Below are 22850 nucleotides of genomic sequence, written 5' to 3'. Positions count from 1 at the left end.
CTGAAGACTACACTTGACATGACAGCCTGTGTGCAATGTCACAGGAGATTGACTAGTAATCTTAGAACTGGGAAAGCTGGTGTATTTACCAAGCATTTCCAACCCATGATGAAAAAAAGAATTCCAAGGGTGCTAAATAATGAACTAGAAGCCCCATTGATTTAAATAGATGAACTTCAAATTACTCCTCTCTGGCTTTTGAAAATTTTGCTTCCCCCATCTTTTTTAGGTTCCCCCACTCACTATGTGGGAGTATACCACCATGGAGGTTCACTTTCTCTTGGGAAGGGATTCAATTAAACCTCAACCTTCCAACACAGCATATTAGTGGTAATTGTCTCCAAGACTATACTTGTGTAAATTGCGTAAAAGCCACAAGCTTTTTGGCACCAAGTATGTGTGTGTATGAGAACTGGATTAATTCATGATTCCTGGCACTAAAGCATTCAACATTTCAAGGAACTGCTTATTTTTTTTTTCTCAGAATATGAAAGTGCACCTCTAAAAAGTTTAAACACAAGTGCAGTTAACACCCAGTCTGCCTGTTTGTGGAGTGCTTGACTACTGTTGAGACCAGAAGAGACACCAACAGAAACTTGCATTTATATAGCACCTTTAATGCAAGAAATGTACCAAGACACATTGCAAACAAATAAGGAAAACGGATGCCAAGCCGGTAAGGAAGGTTAGAGGGGTGACCGAAAGCTTTAAGAAACTAGTAGAGAGCTGATTACAGTTCAATCATAGGTATGTTACAGGAAGCTTACATAATTTTTAAATCGCTTTTGAAACAGTGTAAGTTACAGAAGCACTCTGCTACCAGTCCATAACACAGGGGTTCTCAAACTTTTTTGGTTGAAGGGCCCCTTTTCAAATCGATTTAACAATCATGGCCCCCCCGAAGGACCCCATTACAAATCGATTTAATAATTACGGACCCCCGAAGAACCCCTTTTCAAATCGATTTAATAATCACGGCTCCCCGAAGGACCCCTTTTCAAATCGATTTAATAATCACGGCTCCCCGAAGAACCTCTTTTCAAATCGATTTAATAATCACGGGCCCCCGAAGGACCCCTTTTCAAATAGATTTGTAATCACTGACCTCTCGCACCCCCTACATCTAAATTATACTATACAATACTCATGAGAATGCGGCATGTAAAGTGTGTTTTAATCATGCTTTTAAGAAAACAGGTATCTACTTACAGATATCAGTAAATAAATACTTACTGAAGCAGGGTGTGCCTGCTTCTTGCACCAATTCTGGGTACTCCGCAGCAACAGATGGCCACGATTAGCCACTTAGTACTGGACAATTTTTAAAGCCGTCGGCAGGCTGACCAAGGTGAGTGAGGGCACGAGCACCCATGAACGTGCTGCGATGCTGCTGGAAGCATGTCTCACCGCCACACTGTCCCACTGGCACGTTCTGCAACAGTTGCACTGTGGGATTGTATGTGTTTGCGTCAACATGTTCAGGCGTGTGTTTGAAGGGCCCCGCAGGCACTCTGAGGATGGCACATGGTTGCAACACCAGGGAGAGGAATCGGCTCGACCGGCAGGGAGTGCTCATTGCAAAGTGAGAGAGAGCTGTGGACCTCCGAGGGGGCAGGTCCAGCCATTGAGACTAATACGCAAAAACTGAATCAGTGTCCGTTTTATAAAGAGGAGCAGGCTTGAAATTACATCTGGCCACCGACACCCTGGAAAGTCTCTACGGACCCCCAGGGATCAGTGGATCCCAATTTGAGAAACACATTCTCGTAACAGACGAGTCTCATTCTGCAGAACGGTGGCAAAAGGTTGAGAGAGGAGCCACAGAATGAGAAACAGCACATAAAAATCACAGATCAAATGGCTTCAAAATCATGTGGACTTCAAATTCTGGGTAAAGGACATTATAGAGAAGCATCGCAAACACTAAACATCTAATTAAAAATAACAGCTAATGCTATTGAGATGAGAAAAACATATTTTAATAAAGAATGCATGCAAAATAAAAATTAGATAGTATGAGAAATCAGTCAAAGGAGATAAAACAGTCTGAAGGAAAAAGCAACGCTAAGTTTTTTTTTTAAAAATCAAAGAAGGAATGCATTAATTTAGTCTTGAATTGCAGTCAGAGTGGTTAACTAAAAGTTTCAAACAGTTAAGAAAACACTGCTTACCAGTCAATTAAATAAATATCTGGGGTAAGGTTGTTTTTCTTGAAATGTGCAAACAACCGAGGTAGGTTTTCCTCAAAGAACACCTCAAAGGCTGCAAAATATTTCAACATCTATAATGGGGAAAAGGGTGCATCAAGCTGTTAATGACAAGAAACTAATCCTTACTCCTATTGATTAGAATAAGCAACATTCAGTTAAAAGAATACTTAGCCTACCAAGATTTCGTGTCACAATTCCAGATCACCATCAAGTAGTTATTGAAAATTTCCCTAACTGTAGTTAAGGCTTTTAAAATAAAATTCTTCATATAAAAACACTATGCTGTCCTCACCGCTTATACCAGGCACGTTGATGTGAACGTGATTTGCCCGCTATGCCAAACTGTAGACCTTCACCCATTAATACTTTTGCCAAAAGTTCCTGTTTGCATTCAGTGAATTTAGGTCTTCTGAATACTTTTGGCTTTCATCCAGAGATTACTATCAGCACTGTTGCCATAATTTCAGTGTTATCTCTATAGGGGTCAAGGGTGTAATCATTTGCACCACCATATAAGTGAATGTTTTAATATTCACCAACAGAATTTTTGATGGAAATTGATGGAAAATGTTCTGCTGTTCTTTTCCCCCCTCCAAGTCTCAAATTCCCCCGAAACATTTTTTTACCTCACATTTAGAAATATAAACTCTGTCCCCAACATATTTACATATATACATGCATAGAATGTACAGCATAGAAACAGGCCATTCGGCCCAACTGGTCCACCCATGCTGGTGTTTTTAGCTTGGCAAACCAAGTTCTTTAACACATATAGTGCCCAGACCCTACCTTTGTAGCTACCAGACTGAAATAAACTATTTTTTTCTCCCTATCTTCTTCCCTCCCCTCCAAGGGGCAAAGTAGTGAGTAAGCACATGTGTTTTTTTAAAACAAAAATAGAGTACGTAATATGCTGTTAGCGGCAACTTTGAAATTGACCCTAATGTAAATAGATAATGATTATTGTTTCTTGGCCAATGTAATCAACTGCCCGAATTAACTGTGGATGTTTACATCGTGGAGACAGCATTATGTAAAGTCAGCAAACAAGTAAAGCATTTATATTAATACAGTTAATGAAGACTGGTTTTAAAATATCAGTCTGCACTTTATATAAAACATTTCTGTTAAGATTTGTATAAAAAATGCTTAACAGCAATTTTGAGAATTACCCCAATGTCAGTGAGTTTATCCAGTGAGTAGAAGAGCCTTATATACAAGAAGGAGCGCTGGTCCAATCTCTAATACATGCTAAATTAACTGATCTTGGGCCACTGCTACTAACTGACCTGAGCACTCATGGGTTTAGGAGGGAAAATAGTCCAAGGTTCCTATGCTAGAAGTTCACTATACCACTAATGAGTTGAAACTAGAGGCAGTTAAGTACAGGAAGATAACAACAGAGAATGCTGGAAAAACTCAGCAGGTCAGGAAGATAATCTCTACTCTACTGACTCTCCCCCCACCCCACCCAATACACACCCATTCAGGGCTGCTTTTTTGCACCTTCTCGAGATTGGCTGCAGAGATGCACTAACGTACTGACCCTCTCAGTTGGGGATTATGGCACAGGTCTTAATGCGGCAATTCTGTACAATAAGCAGGGACTTTTCCGTGCTGTGAACAACTGTTAATATTCTACATTGTTAAAGCAACTTTTTTTCAAAAATCTATATTAAGCCTTACTACTAAAAAGTTACTGTAACCTGCCAATTAGTTTCTCCATCATGGCACTAACTAGTACTACAAAATTGCAGAAATAAAAGCAACCTGAAAGCATATCATACACATGATCTCTATTCATTAATACTGCTCTGCATTGCAAACAAAATCTTGTTTTTGCTCTCGTGTCTAGCTCTGTCCTTTCCCCTACCTTCCCACCCTTAATTTAAAAAGTCTAGCTGAGAAATTAGTAAAACTCCCCCTTTGAGCAGAATATCATTTAAAATCTAGTCCCACCATTTAATAACACAATTTAAAATTACATACGCTTTTCAACTTTCCTCAGAGAACTGGTCTATACCAAGGAACTTTCAAATGACAAGACTAAGGCATTGAAATACTCACAAGGCCATGGTCCACACGGAAAAATGCCATTTGACATGGTTTGTTCAATAAGTTAGCAAAGGCAATGAAGGCATCTGCAGTATCCAGGTTTAGAATCAGCACAGCAGCAATGAATGACATTCCCTGCACCTTTTGAGAGAACATTCAGAGTGAACATGTAGTGGCTATAAGTTAGTCGACTAAATAATTATAGCTGGAAGAGAATGACAAGACATGCACTAAATCAGAGGACTGATTACAAAATGAGAGCAAGGTTTAAATATTTTAAGATCATAATCTTGATTGAATTACTGCCTTTAATTGACCCAAGTACATTATTGATATTTCATCTTAATGATTGGTGTAGATAGTGTTGAGTTTTTTTCTCTTCAATGTCAAACATATTGCATGTTGCTACCTAACATTAACAGAAAGCAGATTAGTCTTCATTTTGATTTGGTGCAAAACTAAATTTATTTTTCAGATGTAACCGACTTTAATGTCTTAAAGCATTTACCACACACTCAAGTCATTTCCAAACATTTCATCTCCCCGCCACCACTCACCCCTCAAAAAAAATTGCATACTTTCTTCAATTGAACACCAAGTTGCTAACTGCAGTCGAAGCCCTCACGCACAACCAACTCCTGTAGAATACCTCAGCGCCTTCTGTACAGAATAATTTATGATATCACTCGCCAGGTGCAGAGGTCTTTATTGGTACCTTGCACTTCACTGGTAACATTGTTCAAAGATTTATTTTTTGAAAGAATATTGTTCTATATTTTAACTACAAACTAACAGGCAATTGTACAGTACAGTATTGAGACAGCTTTTCTTAAACCCATGACAGGTAACATAAAATTACTCTTAAAAGCCCTAGTTAGCAGAATGCAGATTCTATTAGAGCAGCTAAACCATACTTTTGCACCAACTACTCAGTCTTTAGTGAGACTACCCAAGTAGCGAATAATGGAGTACCACGGACTAACTCCAGTATAACAAGCTGAAGCGAGCATTATGGTCCAGAAACCAATCCATGTCATGATATGCAGTCTTGAAATTGCCCTACTTACTGGTATAAGTCTGACCCTCTTGGACTAGTTAATTCACATTGTAAAGTCTATACAGCTAGGTGAAGCAGGGTACATGCAATGGATGCTGCAATTCCCTCTATGAAAAGTGGGGAGTGCCTCACTTTTATAGACTTAAAACCACTAATTTATTTAATTTTTAAAACCACTTGCATTTATAAAGCGCTGTTAGCATAGGAAATGTCCCACTGTGCTTCACAGGAGCGTTTGTGTTGCTCCGATAAACAAATGTATGCAAAGAAAAGCTGATTTGGAGTATACCAGCACACCACTGACCCATTGGTCAGTACAAGTGAAATGACGAGGCTTAATCCCTCTCACTCCTTGGTGTTCCTAATGTAACAAGGGCATAAAAATTTTAATCACCACAATTTGGGATACAAGAAAAAGATGCATTACTGTAGCACCTGTAAAGATTTCTAGTGAGCCTGGGGTCAGTTCTGACAAAGGATCCACACCCAAATGTTAATTTATCCTTTGTCTTGTCGACAAGCCTTCTGTGAATTTTCAGCATTGTTGGGTTTTATTTCAGATTTCCAGCTTTTTAAAATCCGCAACATTATGTCTCTCTCTACTCTCATTTTCCTAGTTGCTTCCTTCAAGGTTCCCCATGATCCTCCCCAAAGTGTGACCAATAAGGCAACCTGTACCCAGAGCTCCGCCAATGTCACAAGGTGGTATGAAGGAATTATGCTGATCGACTAGCTCTCTGCTCAATTTCCTTTGTCCTAGATTGCCTCGGATTAAACCAGGAACTCAACGGTTAGTAATTATGGGAAAGCACCCTCATCCTTCCTCTAGAAGTAGCGTGAATATTTCTACGCTCATTATTATAGACTTAAAACAACAAAAAGAAATCTATTAAGCACTGTAATTCATTAAATTTTTTAAAACAACTTGCATTTATAAAGCACTGTTAACGCAGTAAGTGTCCCAATGCGCTTCACAGGAGTGTTATCACACAAACTCGACACCGAGCCACACAAGGATATATTAGGACAGGTGACCAAAAACTTGGTCAAAGAGCTAGATTCTAAGGGGCACCTTAAAGGAAGGGAGAGCGGTAGAGAGGCGGAGGCATGGCGGCTTTGCATATGTGCAAGAGACTTACATATCCAACATCAGGTCTGTAACAGGTGTATGCACCTAGAATGCTGTGTAGTACATCATAATAAGGACCTCCCTGTGAAAATAAGTAGATAGTTTTATTCCAGTATAAATAAGAGGCATTTCAAAATACTTCATGCTCATATAGAGGGCACTATAAATATAATTTTAATTGAATGCTGCTGTAACAGGACTAACTAAGTGGAAAGCAGTATGGTGCTAGTGAAGTTTCTAGAGCATGCCGTTTGAGAAATGGAGCCTGCTTAAAAACAGCATGATACTGGACAAATGCATCTTTAGAAAGTGGTTCTTGTATCAATGATGGCAATCACTGTTCAATAATCGTGGAAAGAACTGGGCAATGGTGCTAAAAATTGTTAAAAGCTTCTCAGTTTATCACAGTACGATTGGAAAGCCTGCATATCTGGAAGACTAAATATAATCCGATACAAGCTGCATAATAACCACCTGCATTTTATTAAGTTTTTACATTTATTTAATTCTGAGATGATAGAAAACTGGCTTTCAATCACATCTTCATCACCACAATGAGATATATTTAGGGAATTATGTCGATAGCAAATTGAGGAGGTTATTGTCTCAATCCCCAGGGTCATCTTTGGAAAACACCAGGTGAAAGGGGGCTAAGAGATTGAGATGTCAAATATTCAACAAGTTAAAACTTAGCTCAATTTTCAGTACATTTTATAACTGGACAATAGTTTGGACACTGCAGTGATTAGGTACAGATACTTCTCTAATCAATCTGCTAAATGGACACGCACAGCTTTTGTATTCATATATAGATGTGTGTGTGTGTGCACATTCCATTGGACTTCTAGCCTATTGTGGACAAAATATACCTCAGTTTCACAGTTCAAAAGGTTGAAAACATTTACCTGCTGGAATATACAAAGGTTAGGAAATGTGCGAGAAATGTCCAACTTTATGAGCTCCAGACTGGCTTCCCTGTCTGCTGCAGATAATCCCAAGTCTGGAAAGAAGCAACATATACATTATTCTGTACCACATAATATTTTGCTTGGTAGTTTAGTTTGTGATGCTGCAAAATGAGAATCCTCAATGAGCAGCCAAATATCTAACCATTGCAATACCAGAAAGGACTTATTTTTTCTACAAACCATTCACTGACTCTAGTACCTGTTATTTTAAAAGAATAGCAAATATAATTTTCTACTATATTTCCCCATTAGAAAAAAAATGGAGTATTTCAATTTTACAATAACCAATTTGATTTTTTTTGTTGTTGACCATTAAGGGATTGAATAGGTGGATAAGTGCATTTTCAGTAGACATTGAAGATGGGGTCATGTTTAAAATACTGTCCAGCAATGAAGGCGACTGGATATCTAATCAAATCAAACCTGCAGGCCATAAATTCAGTCTCTTGGGTCACCCCACCACTAGTGGGAGAGTTTCAGTAGTTGTTACGCAGGCTGCTCGATGGAATTCCACAAAGAAGTTGGGCATGGGGGAATCAGTTAACAGCTCTGACCATCCTGTTCTCATACCAAGAGGAAGATGTTACGGTGAGAAATTATATAAAAAGAACCTCAATATAAGATATTAACTGACATTAAATAAAGATTCTGAGCTTCAGATGCAGCATTATTGAGCACTGGTTGCATGTTGCAGTCTGAATGTTAACTATCTAACTAATCATTTAAATCTATTCTCTTCTCTCTTCCACCCCCTCCCATTCAGTGTGAAGACCTCCAAACAAGCCCAAGAGTCAACCCTTTCTTATTAACATTGGCACTGAACCTGCACAGCCAGATGTTTAATAGATGTCAACATTAACTGCTTACAGAAATACAATACTTGGAAATGTTAACAGATGCAAAAGGAAAATGTGTGTTAGTTCTATTCAAACCCTTCCGTGAGCCCCCAGCTAAACTCAAAACAAATACCTTCATGGTCTACATTGGAGTGCGCTGTACTGAGAGATCTACATTTGTCTTTAGCCCGTGTTAAGCAAATATCATACAGTTCTGAAAGACAAAATTATTTAAAAAGTGAATTTATAATACTTCTGTAGAAGAAATTCAAGCATTAAAATTAATTCAATTTAAATTGAAAGACCTTTTTTTTTTTTTTTGAAGTGAAGCAGAGTTTTATAGCATGGTAGATGAACATAGCATGCCAATTTCAGGGACATTGCAAAAGAAAACCAGACCAATATTTATTACAATGTGCTTTAGAACCAAACTGATCAGATTTTAGTTGGTGCGTAACTGCGCACTTCAGAGAAGCTTGTTACCACAAAGCATGGCTCTCAACAGAATAGAAAAACATATATATGACATATTGCGAGTACTGAAAGTTCTCCAAGAGGAGAAACCAGTGTAGTCTGCAAAGGATGTACACATCACCAAAAAAGTCAAATCCATGTTAATGCTATTCACTATCACAACCCTTTGTTAAAGATTTAATAATTGTAATCTAGGCAGCATAAATTTAGATTTCTGTTTGCAAGCTAGATTGATACTGTAGTTTGAACAATGCAATCTCACAGGTGGGATATTCTGTGAAACCAGTGCATAAACCCGATAACAAATTTTGTAATGGGGCAGGGAAGAAGAATGAGAGAAACATCACAATTAATAGGATAATAGAAAAAAAACCATGTTATCTCAAAATAACCAGAACTGCATCATAACTGGCTAGTTGTATGTGCCTTCTATAGTCTTAATCTGGCCCGATTGTAGCACGGAAAGGTTTTTCACCAGCAGACCTCAACTTTTAACCCAAGCCAGGAGACAAATATAATCCAGTGATTGAGACAGAGAACCTAGGAGATGTAAGCAACAGGAAGATGGCAAGAGTACTGCAAACAGGCAAGGAAAATATACGGGATTGTTATAGAACACGCGTGTAAAGGAAGGGTGTGAAAAGAGAAAAGAAAAAAGGACAGTAGCTCTCTTGGATTTGACTATAATTACCTCACCAGATCAGATATAAACTTATCTCCCTCCTCACCCCATCCAGCATCCCAATACGTCCTTCGACAATTTGTCCCCTTATCAGCCCTATTAAACCACAGTAAAACACAAATTACGGTCTTCTCTAAAGTCAAAGCAGGAGAGATTCTCTGCAATGTCCTTGTATAAATTTTCTAGAAATCACTGCAGGTAATATTTCTAATTTATCAATATAATTATAGCTAGTTAGCTGTGCAACACTTACCATGAGTAATGTTTAAGTCATTGCCCATCGCCAAGCTCCACACCTTCCCTCTTACGCTTGGAGGAATCCCTTGCCACCAGAGATCACGAACTTTACGAGAATGACACCTTCGGGGTTTAAAAAAAAAAAAAGCAATTTCAATTATGGCTAATAAAAGGTATGTTACTATAAATATACATACGAGAGACAAAGTCATTGATTTTTTTTTTTTTTAATTCACTAGAATAAAGTTCATATTTGTAATAAATTAAAATCAATGTCACTTAGACAGAAAAAATCCTGGTATTAAGCAGTTCAGATTACCTATGGCAAACATTCGATTAAAGAATTTCAACCTCAACAGATAAACCATCCCATTCAGGGAAATCTCCTGGGACACTGTTCTTTTAAGAAAATTTGCATTTTGAAGGATCCTTTCCCACTGTATTGTATAATAAGGTTTCCATTTGGACTGCGCTCTCAGCTCTTGGACCAGAAGAGGCAGCATTGAGACCAAATAACAGAAAAAGCAGAGACATCTGTAAGAGATAAAATATCTCCAAGCCAAGGTAAGGGGAAGAAATAGATGGTAAGCTGAGAAGGAGCTTTACATCTGGAGGCTGAACTTCAAAGAATGGTCTCCTACAGTTGAAGTCTTTCAATATTCTCCCTCATTCAGTCTTCTCTCAAATGGTACCAAATTAATGGAACAAAAAAGAACCAGGAACATTGGCTTAGGCCTTACATACAGCAGAATTGGGGAAGGTCATCAGAACGCACAGCTTCTTAACGGGATCCTTGCTGGAAAGTGCATTGTGTGGCCATTTGGATGGAGGCAAGCTGTGACTCACTTTAATGCCCTCCCCCTTGCCCAAATAGCCAAACACCACAGATTTTGTAGGCTCACACATGCAGAACACCCAAGCGTGGCTGTGAAACTCTACCCTGGCAGGAGGTTAGTTCCTTCAGGAACAGAGGGGAGAAAATTCAGGGGGAAAAAAATACTCTGATTCATGTACTGCTGAAATCACAGTTAAGCCACGTAGGAAATGTAACTGGTCAGCGATTTAAGTGTGTGTTATAAGGTTGGGAGAAATTTCAGAGCTTTAATCACCTCCTGTCATAATTATTGCAAGATAGCGAATACTTTGAAGAAAATTCTATGGCCATTATGTATTACATTAGTCCAATGGAACAGTGGTAAGAATCTAGCAAGTATTTATACAAATCGTCTTCATATTATAATGTAAAAGTAGATTAGTTTCTCTCCCACTCACATAGCCTCCCAGTTGGGTAGGATTTCATTGTTCCAGGTCACCACAGCATTACCAATGGTTTCTTCCAGTTTACACCTGTCTTCCAGCAGCTTTCTTCGCCTCTGAGCATCTTTTTGCTCTGCATGGAACAAACACCATAAACTTAATATAAAATTCTGCGATTTGAAGACGACTTTCTATACAAACACCCCAAAGACACAACGAGAACAGTGGCATTCCAGAATAGTATACCCCGCCCCCCCCCAGAAAAACTCACTTTCAAGCCTTTGGCTGAAAACAATTCAGCAGAAAAAGATACTGTGCTAGCACTCTTCGGGATCAGCTGCACAAAATTCTGATCAACAAGATGCACAGAACCTCGATACATTTTTCATTCATAAACACTGCCAGCTATGAATAAATCATTAACTGCAGAAAATGAGCATGCAATGTAAGATCTTGGAAGTAATTTTAACCTAACCTGCCAGGCTGAAAACTGACTGGATTGGAGCGACTGCCCATTCAAATGGAAAGTAAAATGGAGCAGGGTGTAAAACAGATCCGATCCCATCAGTTTCCCACCAGGCAGTTCAGGTTAAAATGACCCCATTGACCAATTTTGAAAATAAACCTGCATTCAGAGCACTGCTTCATATCACCAAGTTGAAAATTCAGCCCATCTCCCTGAAACCTGCCACAAAAAATATAGCAATACAACAAATGGAGAAGACCGGCATGTAACCTCGTTTTTTTACTTGAGCCACCATCTCCTCGTACTGTTGTCTGTGTTTCTGAGCTTCTTCTGCAGGTTTTGCAGGGAGATTCCTAAAGAGATATAAAAGGATCAGTTACTCAGTGCTTGTTAACTTACTAACTATTGCAACAGCTCAGAATAGAAAATAGTCAGACACAATGAAGCATTTTGGGTCCAAGATATGCAATACAGTTCCAGCAAAGGTACAAGTAATTCAGCAACTGACACACATTTGAATATGGCACAGCAAATAAATTTCTTTTTTAACTGATACTCCTGTATTAACCTTAAGCACGAGTTCTATAGAACATACAGTACTAGTGAATCAAAAGTAATTGGGTAGTACTAAAAGTTATAAAACAGTCAAGAAATGAATTTTATACATTAGCAGCTTAGGAAGCTCAATAACTTGGCACAGATGGAGGAGGAATGCTCAAAGAATTAATGAAACACTTCAGTGAGATAGCAGCATGCTGCCATCACCCAATGAACCATACCAAGCACGAGATGTCCCCTTGACACAGGAGGAGGGAATCAAGAAAGGAAAAAAACAAATGCTCACTACCTCATCACTTGCTCTAACCCCTCTCTTCACTACTGTACTGTAAGAGAGTAATAAAGATTTGAACAACTCATTTCATCTCCAAAGTACTTCACAGGCAATGACTTACTTTTGAAGTGCAATCACTTATGTAGGCAAAGGTTGCTCACAATGTCCATGAAGAAATGAGATAATGACCAATTTGGTGGTTGGTGTTGGATGAGCAGGACAGCACAAGTCCCTTGTTCTTCCAATAGTGCCATGGGGTCTTTTAAATCCACCCGAGCAGGTGGATGGGGTCATTTTAACATCACCTTCAAAATCAATCTAATAATGCAGCACTCCCTCAGTCATGTGCAGAAATATCAACCTAAATTCTGTGCTCAACTTTTGGAGTGGGGCTTCAACCCACTTTTTCCAGAGACCAACTCTTCTTCCCTCCACCACACCCCCCCCACACCTCCGACCAATCCTCAATGTTTCTTCCCAATAGTCACTATCCCCACAACTCATTTTCCCACCCACGCAACGGTCAAATCCTTCCCAAATTGAAACTGAAACCATTGTAGAATTAGGCTGAAGCCTTTCCAGCTATTGCACTGCATTAGAGTCAGCGGGCAAGAAGTTCAAGTGTCTCATATGTCAGTCATTTTCATCTGCTCCCCTCGAGATCTGATTCTGCACGAGTAATTTAACAAAAGCTTTGGATTATTATTAAAAAATTTAAGAACCTTAATGTGAGCTGAGTATTTTTTTGTTGGCGGGGGGGTGGGGGGGGGGGGGGGGGGGAAAGAGAGAGAAGCAGGTGGTATATGTTTCTCAGTTCCACTAAACATTTATGTTGCAAATACTTTCTATGGCACCTTTCCTGGAAAGCATTCAGCAGTTTCCTATTCAAATGATTAGAAACAAAGCTGACTCAACGCCAGAGTGTTGCACATGTGCTGTCTTCGCCCTAATAGGCTGGTTGCAAGAAACAAATGATTAAAAAGTTCCATCAATGCAATTTCCAAACAGTCTACCTTCACTTTCCTTGCTACTATCCCACCTCTTCCCAAAGGCATTACGCACACTGGGGCATGTTGCCACAGAGGGCAGAAGCACCACTGGAACCACATAGCATCCTTTACATGTGAGCATGAACAGTGGCTATTTGACATTAGGGAATCACAGCCAAGCTCAACCTCAACCAGTGTCTACGCAAAGACAGTGATAAATCACTAGATGAGAAGTAGCAGCAACCCTGGTTGATGTTTATTGCCTCTCACCTAAATTGAAGATGTTGAAGCCAATTGTCGTGTCCCAACTGCCACCCACCAAAGGTTAGCTAACTCTGCACACGCCAGGCATCAAACTTGCATTGTTCTAGGTCTGTATGGCTCAGTACCACACAGAGTAGCAGTTTACCCACGGAGCTATTTAGAATAACATGATATAGAATTGATTTGCCGTGGTTATTAAATGCATTTCTTCTCACCACTTCTACTGATGGTATGGACTCCTCATGGGAGACAGTTTCATAGGAAGCCAGTCAGTCAGTCTCAAACAAATTGGTTATCCTTCATGTGTTAGCTTAGACGATGAATGCATTCAGGCAATTTAACCATGGGGGCATCACAGCCAAACCCATTTTTGTCTACCACAACAGCCACACATTGGGTAATTAAAATGTAAAAGTTTTGGGTTATTATACATTTGTTTTTTGCAAAGTGGATCCATCAACTCATTCTCAATAATCACTATGTAGGATATAGTAAATTAGAGTTTGAGCTTTGCCACTACAGTTTTGCATGTATCAGTCTCCAATATTCCATATAGTATAATAGATAAACAATTAAACTTTAAGAAACTCAACATCCTCCAGCCTCCAAAAAAAAGCTAGAAAAAATTGACAGATCAATCCTACATTTCATCTTTAGGGTCTTCACACATTGGTATTATTCAATATAGGAGGATCTACCAACAAGCCAATTTAGCATTGTAGTCAGAAAAATACATGCCCATCATCATCTGATTTTAACTCTTATCTAGTTTTATTTCATATATTGTTCTTCACAGGAGAACACAAAGTACTTTAGGGTGTACAATCTTCTTGCTATTGAACTCTAAAAATGAGAGAAAAGGTTAGGGAATAAGAAAGTACAGTTATTTAATACTTACGCTGGCCTGTCCTCAAGGATAAGTGCTGTTGTGGAAAGAGGCTCAAAGTCTAGGTTTTTCCTCACACTCTGATTAGGAGAGGGGGACTTCTGGGCTCTCCTAGATCTTTCTTCATATTCCTGTACAAAATAAATAATTTACTTGTATCGCCAAGACTACTACTAACTAATTCTACAGGTTTAATCAGCCATAAACCAAATACTCTCTTCAAGTAAATACTACCAATCGATGTCTATCAACTGGTCGACAACAGACCCGAATATATGACACGAGGGAAAACCCAGTGGTGGGGAGCTTTGGGAACCATAAATCCCAAGTCACCTGTCCCTCCCAAGCAAGCTACACTTACCCATGCACAAATCCTTTAAAGCAATAGAAAGCACACAGTGGAATTCAGGATTTTACATTTATGCCATTGAATACACAAGTAAGGAATTTGTACAAGATATTGTTGAAGACACAATTGGAGTACTATGTACAGCTTTGGGAATCCTATTGTAGAAAAGATTTCAGTGTCATGGAAATGTTGCAACATATATTTGATAGTTGATATGGGATAAGAGGATATAGTTACAATGGGATAAGAGGATATAATTACAAGAGACAAAGTCAAGTTGGACTCACTAGAACAGAGAAGTATAAAGGCAATCTGACAAGTATTCAAAATTATGAAAGGGTTTGAGTAAATAATAAAAAATTCTTTCCACTAGTCAGTGGTGAATCGGTAGCAAGAATGCAAAAACTCACGGTTACATCATGGCTGGCCTCCCACCTTGCACCTCCGTAAACCTGAGCTCATCCAAAACTCTGCTGCCCATATCCTAACACGCACCAAGTGCCGTTCACCCATCGCCCTTGTGCTCGCTCACCGACATTGGCTCCCAGTCTGGCAATGATTCGATTTTAAAATGATCATCCTCGTTTTCAAATCTTTCCATGGCCTCACCCCTTCCCATCTTTGTAACCTCCTCCAGCCCTACAACCCTCCAAGATCTCTGTGCTCCTCCAATTCTAGACTCTTGCGCATCCCTGATTTTCATTACTGCACCATTGGTGGCCGTGCCTTCAGCTGCCTAGCCCCTAAGCTCTGGAATTCCCTCCCTAAGCCTCTTCACATCTCTCTCCTCCTTTAAGACACTGCTTAAAACTTTGACTAAGCTTTTGGTCACGTGTCCTAAAATCTCCTTATGTGGTTCGGTAATGCCTGGGGATGTTTTAGTATGTTAAAGGTGCTATCTAAATGCAAGTTGTTGCTGATGTCAAAGTATAAAGGGGAAAATTGGAAGGTTCTTTTGGTAAAGCATCATTAGAATATCAAACAGCAACACAGGAATATACAACACCCCAGAAAAGGTGATTTTGGTCCATCTAGCTGGCTAGAGATGAAAAACAGACAGTTCACTACTTATATCCCTATTCTCACCAAAATGCTCGTCCAGCTCCATCTTAAAAATGAGTACCGTTGATTAGCCTCAATTACCTTTCTGGGCAATCCATTTCAAACATTTACCACCCAGTGTGTGAAATAGCTTAATCTGATCAGTCCACTCACCTTTCCTCCTCTAAGCCCCCTCGCTACTGTCCTCGGAGAAAGGCTGAACAGTTTCTCAGGATTCAACTGGTCGATACCTTACTAAGAGCCCCTTTCAGTCTTCTCTAGTTTTTTTAAAATTCATTGATGGGATGTGGGCGTCGCTGGCTGGCTAGGCCTGCATTTAGTGCCCATCCCTAATTGCCCTCGAGAAGATGGTGGTGAGCCACCTTCTTGAACCGCTGCAGTCCATATGGTGTAGGTACACCCACAATGCTGTTAGGAAGGGAGTTCCAGGATTTTGGCCCAGCGACAGTGAAGGAACGGCGATACAGGTCCAAGTCAGGATGGTGTGTGGCTTGGAGGGGAACTTGTAGGTGGTGATGTTCCCATGCATCTGTTGCCCTTGTCCTTCTAAGTGGTAGAGGTCGTGGGTTTGGAAGGTGCTGTTGAAGGAGCTTTGGCAAGTTGCTGCAGTGCATCTTGTAGATGGTACACACTGCAGCCACAGTGCACCGGTGGCGGAGGGAGTGAATGTTGAAGGTGGTGGATGGAGTGACAATCAAGCAGCCTGCTTTATCCGGAATGGTGTCGAGCTTCGAGTGTTGTTGGAGCTGCACTCATCCAGGCAAGTGGAGAGTATTCCATCACACTCCTGACTTGTGCCTTGTAGATGGTGGAAAGGCTTTGGGGAGTCAGGAGGCGAGACACTCGCCGCAGAATTCCCAGCCTCTGGCCTGCTCTTGTAACTCAGCTTCTGAATTCTTTCCTTGTGGCTATGGTGTCTGATGCCAGATATTAGATGGGTACAGGAAACTCTTGTTTAAACGGCACCTAAATATCCAGAATTCTAATAACTGGCAAAATTCTCACTCTGAAAACTACAGTATACAGTCGTTTATAAGTTTTGTTTTACTGTTAAGTAATTAAAGAGTTATGGATTACCCTCAACTGGCATTACTGTACTTAATCAAGCATCTTCCACCATCCATTTAAAACAACATTCTGTAGGTGAGTACCCAATTATCCTGCACATTTCTTGATTTTTTTATTTTTGTTTGTTAAAAATAGCCTCGGTAGATAACCCTCTCCGTCATCCGGAATTTTTAATCAACCGGCACCATCCCGGTCCCGTCTGTGCCGGATACGAAAGAGTTTCCTGTAGCTCTTTATTGCACCTTTTCTAGTGCCATGATGCCCTTCCTGTAACATGGGGACCAGAACTGCACACAGTACTCCAGATGAGGATGAACCAATGCACTGTGTAGCTTCAGTAACAATGTAATTTGTAATCTAGTCCATGTGCAATACAATCCAAGATTCTATTTGCCTTATTTACCACCACACAACTGTGCAGACCATTTCAATGATCCAGTAATACCCCACCACCCCAGTCATTTGCCTGTATTGTATTCTGTACACCTGCATCATTTAGTCCATTGCTCCAATGTTTAATCTCCTTCCTTAGTCTCATCACTTGTCAACAATCTAGATACTTCGATAGATTGCCCACTCTGTATCTTTATTTGGACATATCTATATTTATAATATAGCCCCCTAATCTGTTTGCATAGTTCAGCATTCATAGAGGTCAGTGAGTCGGAGTGAGGCTAACAGATCCCAACAACTAGCTTCTTCCCCTCATCTTAATCCATAACCCCTCTAACTTGTTTGTTTTGAATCCAGGTTGAATGATTCCACTTCCCTTTTACATAAAACGCACCATCACCTCCTGGCCTATCCTCTATCCTTACCACAATCACAGAGCTCCAGACAACAAAGTTTATTCTGAAAATAATGTACACAAATGCAAGATTAAGACACTTGCCTCCACTCTTTGATGCAGCCCTCCAGTGTTCCCACTCCTCCTGATCCCCCCTCCATTAGTCAAATACTCATTCTTAGATAGATCTAAATGCTCTACTTTCAACATACTCCCAATATAGTTCAATTCTATGCTGTTTGTTTCCAGATCTTGAAATGTCCCTTTCTTGCCACACTAGTTTAAAATCAATCCCCACTCCACCAATATATTGGCTCCAGTACAGTAATGGTGAAGACCACACTGTTTGAACAACCTCCCATTTCAGAACTCACCTGACTGTTCCAAGAATTAAAACCCTTCTCTCCTACCCGATGTTGCGAGCCACACATTTACCTGTCTCATGCTATTCTGCCAATACTTTATCACAAGTAACTGCTGAAGATGAGTCAATCACAACAGGGAATTAAACATCTGAAGAAAAACATTAAAAGGGACAGAGAAAGTAAAGGGAAATGGGTTTAGATAGTACTGTAGGAGCAGCACCTGACGGGGTGGATAGCCTGATGTGCTGAAATTTCCAGGATTCTAACGTCACAAAGATAAGATTGCATGGCTGGTTGGAGAAGGTGAATGGATGGGAAAATGATGTTTTAACCACAAAAGAGCAAGAAACCCGGTGCAAGACTATTAGAGAAATACATTTAATAGCCAAGGAACAGTTAAGAACTTTGATAGCCATATACAATATACCACTGTAAAACCATGGAAAGGTTTGGAGATATAAAGTGGATCAAGAGGTCACTATTCATGTGCATGCATTATCCTGACATCACTCCTAAAATATGTAATTGGAACAGCGGGCAGCAGCTTCCGCTCGATTGCGCTTCTTTTTCGGCGCAATTCGTCCAAAATTAACAAAAATGGTGCAAAAGATTGCGGAATTTTAAGCACAAATCAAGCTCAGCGCCAAGAGTTTCCGCGGTCTTTTGCGCTGGTTTTAAAAACACTGCACTAGCAGGCCCCGCCCACAAAACTGGCCACACCCCCCAGGTAGAATTAATCACCATTGGGAGTTTCCGCTAATTGCACTCGTTTCCAGGCCTTTGAGGCTCCAAAAATTAAGCTGGATCTTTTGGGAGCAAGGACAATATTAGGTGTGTTTTAAAAGCTTTTGAATTTTTTTTTAAAGTTTACTACGGAACTGACTACTGTAACCCAAGCCAACAAAAAAATATGCAAAACTATTTTCCACAGTTACTTTCAGTAATTTGAAATCGTTTACTCACAGGTGGTGGATTGACACGGATTAAAAATGTGTATTTTTGTGTGATAAACCCATTTTCAGCTGTATTAATCAAACTTTACCAAGTTAACACTCAAATATATCAAGGAATATTTTTTTTAAGCAATTTTTTTTTTAAATTACATTTTAAAGTGCTGCCGGATTGCGCTGGTTCATGACAGATTTTGCATTCAGCGATATGCAAATGAGTGAGTGGAAGCTCGGGGTTGGGGGAGGAAGGGGGAAAAAACATTTTTCAAAACGAGCGCAGTGTGCCCCGGAATCGCCGACTCCACCCAAAGCAGGAACTCTACCCAGGTTTAGAAGCCCCAGGAAGACCAGCAATAGTCAGGGTTAGCCTGGTTAAAAAGGTGTCTTCTGGGATACCAGTCTTAAAATATCTGGCAAGTTTACCTTGATGTTGCTCCCAGATTTACTGGAGGAAGTGATTGGGAATGCCAAGATTCCTGGCTCTCATAGTACATGAGAGACTTGCAACAAGACCTGGATGACATTCAGGCTTGGGCTGAGAAGTGGCAGGTAACATTCATGTCACAGAAGTGCCAGGCAATGACTATCTCCAACAAGCGAGAGTCTAACCACCTCCCCTTGATATTCAATGGCATTACCATCGCTGAATCCTCTACTATCAACATCCTGGGGGTCACCATTAACCAGAAGCTTAACTGGACCAGCCACAAATACTGTGGCAACAAGAGCAGATCAGAGGCTAGGTATTCTGCGGCGAGTGTCTCACCTCCTGACTCCCCAAAGCCTTTCCACCATCTACAAGGCACAAGTAAGAAGTGTGATGGAATACTCTCCACATGCCTGAATGAGTGCAGCTCCACCAACACTCAAGAAGCTCGACACCTTCCAGGACAAAGCAGCCTGCTTGATTGACACCCCATCCACCACCTTAAACATTCACTCCCTCCACCACCGGCGTACCGTGGCTGCAGTGTGTACCATCTACAAGATGCACTGCAGCAACTCGCCAAGGCTTCTTCGGCAGCACCTCCCAAACCCGCAACCTCTTCCACCTAGAAGGACAAGGGCAGCAGGCACATGGGAACATCATCACCTCCAAGTTCCCCTCCAAGTCACACACCATCCTGACTTACAAGTATATCGCTGATCCTTCATTGTCGCTGGGTCAAAATCCTGGAACTCCCTACCAAACAGCACTGTGGGAGCACCTTCACCACACGGACTGCAGCGGTTCAAGAAGGTGGCTCACCACCACCTTCTCGAGGACAATTAGGGATGGGCAATAAATGCTGGCCTTGCCAGCGACATCCAGATCCCATAAGCAAATTTTAAAAAAACTTGCCATGCGCCAAAAGTATAAATGTTGCAAGTTTGGTTACTGCCAATTATCATACATAGGAGGAAGTGGAATGCAGAAGTAGTTAAAGATAATACTGTAGCTTGTGCAAGGATCTGGGTGGTGACTGGATCTGTGTAACAGGAGAAGCAAAATTTAGGATTGAAAGGTATGGTGTGGTAGAGCAAGGTACAGCGAGGTCAGGTCAGGTAAGGGCAGAGGAGTCACTTCCTTCACAGCTGCAGCCGACAACCACTGTTGCAGGGCATCTAGAGATGGGCAATAAATGCAGCTTTGCCTTCACCATGAGGGAAAAAAATGACTGCAAATGTGCAATTCTCCTAACATCAACAGGACTTGTAAATGTAACTGATGCAGCACTGGAGATCAATCATTTCCGCAGTGTTTTGCCAGATGATTAGCCACCCCTCACCCTTGCCAGCTAAACTCACAAAGCTGCTCTGTGAAATACTATGCTTGAATCATAACGAGCATCCAAGTGCACACACAGAACTGGTTCAGTGTCAAATTAAATTTCAGATCTGCCCATAAAGCTGCCCAATAATACCATGCATTTCTCAGCTCAGAATATACTCAACATTAGAACACCAACACAAGAGTACATATTTAAATAGATCTCACGTGCGGTCTGCAAACCAGGTCTTATCTTGGCCTCTCCTCCCACCTCCTGATATTTCTACGTGGTTGAGCAACTCATTCACAACCATTCTTCCCATTTTCTCATCAAGGTCCTCATCTTGTACGATCTCTGGCAATTTGTTTGCCAAAATCTCATCTCTGCACCGAGTGACTCTTTATCCTTGGTGACCAAGCTGCACTAAAACAGACCTTGCCCATTTCCCTTTAAACTCTGTTCTCTTGTCCCCCATTCAATTTTGCCCTCCAACACTCACCTGCTGCCCATGGAAAAAACTACCAGTTCCTTCAACATGTTCTCTAACTTTCAATCTCTTCTCCTCTGGCCCACCATCCATATCAGCGCCTCTTGACATGTTCAACACTGCTTAGCCTCCGTTTTCAACATACTTGCCCCATCTTAAACGATCCCTGTACAACAATCACCTACACAAACATGAATTCAAATGTGCAGAGATCATGATAGCCCTCACCATCCACTATCTGATCTAGCTTGATCTCTTCAAGCATCACCACTCTTGCTCTGCTGCCAAAGTCTTCTACAACTGCAGGATCATCCTGGAACAAGTACAACCCCAATTCTTGTCCACCACAAACTGCCTGCTCCCATCTCCCTCTCCCCTCACCTATGACGCCACAAAATTATAAACTGCTACAGCACAAAAACAGGCCATTCAGTCCATCAAGCTTGCTCCAGTATTTTCTATGAGACCCATCTAGTTTAATCTCACTTTCCTGTTCACTACAATACCCTTGCATATCAAGTAGCTAGCTACAGGAAACTTCGCGATATCCGGCACCGACGGGACCGAGCTGCTGCCGATCTATCAAAACTTCCGGATAGACCAACGCTAATGTTGAAGGATACGGAGGTTTAAATCTCCGTATCTGACAACAAACACTGTTGCTTAGCAACAGCTTGTAAACACTCGGCCCGTACCTTGGAAGCGTCTCTGAAGCTGTTGCTAAGCTACAGAGACGCTTTCCAGAGCCCGACTGTTAAAAAAAATGCTAGGAGAAGAAAAAAAAACGAACCAAAACGGCTGCTGATTTCTGCCGTTAGATCGAGGTTTCCGGACATACAACTTCCGGATAAACCAAAGTTTCCTGTAATGACCTTTTAAGAGAATTTAGGGACACTGCTTGAAGATTTCTAGCTTTGAATTCCACATTCCAATCACTCGTGTAAAGGAACTTTTTTCTAACCCCTCCCTTCTCTCTTTTTGTAATGATCTTAAATTTGTGTGCTATTTTGATGACCAATGAAACAATCTATCACTATTTACCTCATCATGACCTTTCATGAAAGTCTCAAATTGTTCACCCCTTAACCTGCTTACCTCCAGTGAAAAAAGCACCAACTTCAAGCTTCTCTTCATAACTGTAACCTCGAATCCGTGGTAATGTCCTGGCAAACTCATGCTGCGCCTTTCAAATTACTTGTATTGTTCAGATAATGGGTTGGCCAAAGCTGTACACAATGCTCTAAATGAGATCTTTTACAAGTTCATTACCTCCTTACCTTTTTATTCTATTTCTCTAGATATAAAACTAGGAATTTAGTTAGCCTTTTTACAGCTTTATCTACTTATGCTACCACCTGTTCATCTCCAAACCAAGATCTCACTGTTCTATACTCCATTTAACACCCTATCCGTTCTCAATTCTGACATTGAAAATATATTACTTAACATTTTTCTGCATTTAATTGTATCTGCTGCCATTCAATTATCCTCGCCGATCAGCATACAAGTTACAGCAAGGAAATGGGCCATTCAGCTCAACCAGTTCATGTTGGCATTTACCGTCCCAATATCCCTAATCATATTTACCCACCCTGTCCCACATCTGTTCTAAATCTCTTCCATTCAATCTTGTATCTATGGCCTCTCGTTCGTGACCACTCAACTATTAGAAACAGTCCGCTTCAAATC

At 40.6% G+C, this 22850-nt stretch overlaps 1 protein-coding gene across 1 annotated transcript in view; it reads right to left on the bottom strand.

The window, feature by feature from the left end:
- The window catches only part of LOC147122642 (TBC1 domain family member 14-like), a 96082-nt gene that overhangs the window by 8632 nt on the left and 64600 nt on the right, over positions 1 to 22850 (bottom strand). Inside the window, exons 4-12 of the mRNA XM_086008335.1 lie at positions 14355 to 14473; positions 11642 to 11724; positions 10921 to 11038; positions 9665 to 9771; positions 8389 to 8469; positions 7357 to 7451; positions 6462 to 6533; positions 4278 to 4406; positions 2172 to 2281 (exon numbers count right to left, since the gene is read on the bottom strand). Coding sequence (XP_085864461.1) covers positions 2172 to 2281; positions 4278 to 4406; positions 6462 to 6533; positions 7357 to 7451; positions 8389 to 8469; positions 9665 to 9771; positions 10921 to 11038; positions 11642 to 11724; positions 14355 to 14473 — 914 coding nt within the window. The remainder of the gene's footprint in view (positions 1 to 2171; positions 2282 to 4277; positions 4407 to 6461; positions 6534 to 7356; positions 7452 to 8388; positions 8470 to 9664; positions 9772 to 10920; positions 11039 to 11641; positions 11725 to 14354; positions 14474 to 22850) is intronic.

This window comes from Somniosus microcephalus, chromosome 2, assembly GCF_052327205.1.
Source record: "Somniosus microcephalus isolate GS21.2 chromosome 2, FLI_Smic_1.0, whole genome shotgun sequence".
In the NCBI taxonomy this organism is placed as follows: domain Eukaryota; kingdom Metazoa; phylum Chordata; class Chondrichthyes; order Squaliformes; family Somniosidae; genus Somniosus; species Somniosus microcephalus.
Note: the sequence above shows the minus strand (reverse complement) of the source record. Positions and strands in the feature narration are given on the sequence as shown.